This window comes from Priapulus caudatus, unplaced genomic scaffold, assembly GCF_000485595.1.
Source record: "Priapulus caudatus unplaced genomic scaffold, Priapulus_caudatus-5.0.1 Scaffold15, whole genome shotgun sequence".
NCBI classification, from domain to species: Eukaryota; Metazoa; Priapulida; class Priapulimorpha; order Priapulimorphida; family Priapulidae; genus Priapulus; species Priapulus caudatus.
In genome coordinates this window covers 319,889-325,633 of record NW_014577076.1, presented here as the reverse complement: position 1 = coordinate 325,633, position 5,745 = coordinate 319,889, and the positions used below count along the sequence as shown (strand labels likewise).

The 5,745-nt window shown below is 39.8% G+C and overlaps 2 protein-coding genes and 1 long non-coding RNA gene across 3 annotated transcripts in view; 1 reads left to right on the top strand and 2 right to left on the bottom strand.

Annotated features, from left to right (window-relative positions):
* Positions 1-4,952, bottom strand: part of LOC106809753 (X-ray repair cross-complementing protein 5-like) — a 33,082-nt gene extending 28,130 nt beyond the window's left edge. The window contains exon 1 of the mRNA XM_014812952.1: positions 4,773-4,952. Within this exon, the coding sequence (XP_014668438.1) occupies positions 4,773-4,805 (33 nt within the window). The 5' untranslated portion in view covers positions 4,806-4,952. The remainder of the gene's footprint in view (positions 1-4,772) is intronic.
* LOC106809775 overlaps positions 1,479-5,745 on the top strand; it is a 5,161-nt gene continuing 894 nt past the window's right edge. Inside the window, exons 1-2 of the long non-coding RNA XR_001393906.1 lie at positions 1,479-2,524; positions 3,374-3,379. This is a non-coding gene — a long non-coding RNA (uncharacterized LOC106809775). The remainder of the gene's footprint in view (positions 2,525-3,373; positions 3,380-5,745) is intronic.
* Positions 3,031-5,745, bottom strand: part of LOC106809736 — a 17,227-nt gene continuing 14,512 nt past the window's right edge. Inside the window, exon 3 of the mRNA XM_014812928.1 lies at positions 3,031-4,603. Within this exon, the coding sequence (XP_014668414.1) occupies positions 3,428-4,603 (1,176 nt within the window). The 3' untranslated portion in view covers positions 3,031-3,427. The remainder of the gene's footprint in view (positions 4,604-5,745) is intronic.

The window sequence follows — 5,745 nt, the reverse complement described above, 5'->3', positions numbered from 1 at the left end:
ACATATATTTTTAACACTTTTAAAGATACAACCTCAATACCAAAACAGTATATAACGGTAGCACGGACAACAGTATACTGCTATGTTTCCCAAAGGCCGGGGCAGGAAATATATTTCTATATAAATTGAGTTTTGTGTTTACAAAATTGAGTTTTGTGGTACAGGATTGACAGAATTGAGTTTTGTGTTTACAAAATTGAGTTTTGTGGTACAGGATTGACAGAATTGAGTTTTGTGTTCACACAATTGAGTTTTGTGGTACAGGATTGACAGAATTGAGTTTTGTGTTCACAAAATTGAGTTTTGTAAGACAGAATTGAGTTTTGTTAGACAAAATTGAGCCCTGTCCTGCATGGCGCCCCGTATATATACCATAGGAACAACAGTATACAACGTGCAGCGGATTAGAATTGCAGACATACTTGGCAAGATAAATAAGAAAATATATTTGTACAAATATTATAATGTCATATAATCGTGACATAATTTTAAGAGGATATTGATTCAGATATCGTAAGCATAACATCATGGCACACATAAAATAAACCGATAGTATATAAATCGATAGTATATAATAGTCATTGTATATCGATATCATACTGAAAACAATTAACATGATATTCCAGTACAATAATGTAAATAGACCCAGAACAAAGGCAAAGGTCGTTAATACCAACTCATCAGTACAACGTTCTCGTATAAATTGTCTAAAATTTAGAAGCAATTGGGAGTAACTAGATACGATTGCGGAAATAACAATATATTACGTAAATAACATCATTACTACATTAGGGTAATATGTACGGGTAATATAACGCGGAAGGTGGAATAGAGCGATGGCCGGGTAGAGAGAAAGAGAGAGAGAGAGACATGAATATGATAGTAGCCCTAAAGGTGGTGCGAATAGAAAGTGTAGTAGCAGTTGTAACGTTGTACTTTGGTTGCTGACGCGATTAATGTCTTCGTAAAATGAAAATAACGTTTCCAGTGCGCTGCGGCCTCTGGAGTAGTTGTATGATATGTGCAGGGATACTTGAATAGGATCTCTATTAATTAACGCCTGATATGTGTGCATATAGGCACATCCATAATAAAGTACAAATAAATGTCACAGTTGCCGCGGCATTCAATACCTACTATGGTTTATATCAGTATCGACAGCGATATATTACGTGACAGATTCAAAATCTTGACAGATATAACAAAACAGAACTATACAAATTTACAAAGTTAGATTGAACGGCCATATTTATTACCCTCTTATGGAGGCTTTAGTGCTATGTTTCGAGCTCTCTGATTGCAAAGACTAGAAACTAGTTGTATATTGCCTCGTCTTCAAAGTCCCGCCGATAATCAGAGCTTGTATTTAAATTATAGCTATGTCGTCTTTCCAGATTACTGCACCGATTGATCGAAGTGACGACTAGTTGATTGTAATACAGAAATAGTCAAATAAGATAGGAATAGGAATAGGACGTGCGATGTATTGTGTCACTAGGTAATTAACAAACACATGTTTGTATCACGCACCGTGTATGATTCACGATAATGCACTATATGTATTCACTATATTACACGGTATGTTACACCATGTTTAGCACAATATTTGCTACGACGCACAAACTCACATATTTTAAATGCATTGTTTATTGTTTTAAGCACGCTATTGTCAAGTGCCACTAATCACCGTTGTAATTACATGTTACGTTAACCTATCCTCTTTTGAGCACCTGCAGTCACTATACCAGCACCATTATGATGGAGGGATGCGGCATCAACATGTGGCCAACCGACGCCAAGACACGATATGGTGGGACAATAGCGACATCGGCGAACCACGTCATATCGACAGTTACGTAGCTCGCCGCACCAACCAGGAGCCGAGCTCACAAGGAGAGCTACCGCACACACGATTCTGTGCGAGTCAGTTTACCCTACCCGCAAACGGGGTGCCGACCGCCACGACGACAACCACAACGACGACCGCGACCGCGAGGACAACGACGACGAGGAGGACTTTTACAACTGGGACCCGAAGCCCAGTGGAGCACCGCCAGTGCACACGAGCTACGACGACGACGATCACGAGACGACGACCACCACAGCGACGACACGGACCCCACACCAACGGACCACGAGGACGACGGCGACTTCGCTAGATTGTTTATTATTATATAACAGAAAATAATGTTTAATAGAAGATAAAGTAAAATAAAAATCCATTGTTAGTTAAAGTAAATTTTAGTTAATTTAGTTAAGTAAATTAAGGTGAAGGTGTTTTAAGTAACAAAATAAAAATGAAATAGCTTAATGCATAGCCATAAAGAAGCAAAACAAGGAAGGAATAGATAATAGAGAAAAGTAAAGTTTAGATGCACCGATAATTTAGTCTTTCCGGTTATAAAAAAAAGTTAAAAATATACGTATTAAAAGCAATGCATCACAACGTTGACAGAAGTTGTTCGCCGCATTAGTACGGCTCCCAACTTGTCATATGGTGAGGGAGTAATGTAATACAGAAATAGTCAAATAAGATAGGAATAGGATAATTGCATAATAACCTAAGTAGTCAGAGTACAGGACAAGCCTTTTGTGTAAACACGCAGCTGACCTCGTACCATGCACTATATGCCGCTGAACTATGCAGCGTGACCAGAACCTAAACAATAGGAAGGCGCAGTATATATAACAGTGTGCACGCAGCACGGGAATATATAGCGGCAGTCTCTACTATTTGCACTCTGACTCTACGAACGTGGCAAGCGATATCCGTACTGTTTTCAACGTTGACGAAGACTACTATACATATGTAAGTTCATGTTTGTATGTCGCGTACACAGCTGTACACTACTGTTCACTATTACGGGCATATATATGTTACCGTCATTACCGACTATTAAATATGTGTGTGTTTGAAATACGTACCTTCAGTGTTGGCTAATTTATGTATAATGCGTACAGCGGTATATCTTAATAATATGCGCAGAACCCTATCGATCACGGGGTAACAAACACATTATTACATGATCACTAAACTTTCACGCTCAATTACACACGCGGCCGCTCTTTTAATGACTATATTATTGACTATATACTGATTATATTTGTTATTGTGGTATTGTCGTGGTTTAGCCCATTATGGTATAAAGAGGAAGACGACGGCAAAAAATAGACGGAATGGGGGGGGGAGAAGGAGAGGGACGAGCGAAAAAAGAATGCAAAGAAGAAAAAGAAGTGAAAGGGGATCAAGAGGAGTATAGGGAGCACAGGGCCGTAGCCTGAACACATTCCTACGCCGGTAAAAATTTCGGAACTCGGTAGAGGGGCGCAGTTTCCTGTCAACATACATGCTGTACGGGGGCAAGGGTCTGAGACGAGAGTTTCGCGGTTTACTAAATGCCGATTTACATTTATTTTACGGTAATTTTCATTTATTGTCACGCGTGAGAATCTCCATTTCAATCCTGTCCAATTCTAAACAAGATAATTCGGAATAATTGTTTAGAAATAATTGCGTATCACTTGCGTCTATTTGATCTCTTTTGATGACTAGGTCATCATTTATTGGCCACTGATCGTTATAGGTGTAGCACTCATTGTCACAAATGGCATTGCCAGTCGTATTACTTCTATTATCTGTCTCCGTTTGTGTTGTCACGCAAGGCATACAAGAGGGGAGTGCTGCAGCCCTGTCTACCGTCCAGATAGCCTGTACCGCGGAGTAGTTACTGCTAGCTAGAATTGGTGCGTAGTGGTCCCGCTGGGGAAGGGGCATAGCATATTCTATTGCTTTCCAGAACCGCTCCTGGCTGTTCCTGTTTTCCGACCAGTGAAGACACGTCGAATGCAATTGCAGCACCCGAAGCTCTGCAGGAAATTCTTCCGTTGCTATAGTCTCTAAGAATATTATGATGACGTTATTTCTCATTGCGGCGGTCTTGAGCATGAAATTACAATAGACATCAGTGAGAAACGTTTGTGTGATAACGAGAATTACGGTGTGGCTTTTGTCCATGAAGGCGACAATGTTGGAAACCTGCATTCCATATGCGGGCATATCTCGCTCCTCAAGAAAAAGTCTGTATGGGTTTACCTCATCGTTTTCCATTTTTGGAAGAAGGAAATTGATAATCCAGTTTAACTCGAAACCAGTGGAAGTTGAATACCCAACAAACGCATCATATTCATATTCACCTACTGCTGGCTCGTATCGTTTTAATCGTACAGCGGCCACGTGAAAGTAGTAAGCTATATAACGACGGCGTCTATATGTAACTACGACAATTGCTAGCAAAATTAGGGAAGCCATCACAATGGCAAATATATTTATGACGGGCAAACCACAATCGTCTTCCTGTATGTGAACCTTCCGGAGAGCGATTGACTGGTCAGAGAACGTACACGACAAGGCATCAGGGTCATCAAGGTAACCAACTAGTGGGAGTCCTGCCAACAGCCCAAACCTCTGGGCAGCGTGCATGAAATCGATAGTGCTGCATTCGCATATGAGTGGGTTCTCCCGTAGGTCGAGATGTTTTAGACTGTCGATCTGGAGTAGAGCTACAGGGATCCTCATAAGATTGTTGTAGCTGAGATCCAGTTCCTGTTGAGAAATTAGATATGTAATATCTGATATGTGGTGCAAGAAATACACAGACGCACACAGACACACACACACACACACACACACACACACACACACACACAATACCTGATTAACCCAACCACTATGTGTGACTAACGTCAATATTGAATACACCTCATCTATTTACCTTCGTTGCTGCCATTGCGATTGATTGTACCATACAAATGCTAACAGTAAAATAACATTATCTGAAAGAAACACTAGGTAACAACGACTATTATCTACAACGGCACATGATTATTATGCTACTAGAACTAGCTGAGAAAATAATATAATATATCTCTGACGAAAACGAAATCGTAAAACGCCGCGGAATCTGTATAAATTTGACGCACAGCGCCATCTATGCGACACATCACAACTGATTTTTGAACTTTTGTAGCCAGCCAGTGAGTACTTACTTTCTGTAGGTTTCCTAAAAGGTTTTATGGGGATTTTACAAAGAGTGGATTTTAGCAAAAAGACCACGCTGAGGTCGACACCTGACAATAGTCAACATAATTACGACAAAATCTTATCGAGCGGAAGAGCTAGCTAAAAACGACACTCGCGCGATTAATTACCGCGCAGCTATACCTATGCTCAACTTTACGTGTGTGAAACACTGATCTCTATAATTAATATATTGTTCTTAGGTAGGTTAATGTACAAAAGTGAAATCTTTATTGTACAGCAATACCGTCATCTAAATGATGTACACGTACGTGAAACACTGATCTCTATAATTAATATATTAAATATTAAATATTAAATATTAAATATTAAATATTAAATAAAATTATTAAATATTAAATATTAAATATTAAATATTAAATATTAAATATTAAATATTAAACATTAATATATTGTAGTAACAGTAATATAAAGAAATCAGTGGTGCACAGTAAAACAAACAGTTACGCGTGCTCGTATGCGTGTGCTTAATTATCACACGTCACGCGCACAAGGTCACCAAAACATTCAAGCGTGCTACACATAGGCCTAGGCCTAAATACAACGCACGCGAGCGCACGCACGCACCCACGCGTATACGCACGCATGCACACGCACACACGCACACACACGCCCACACACCCACACACACACACACACACACACAC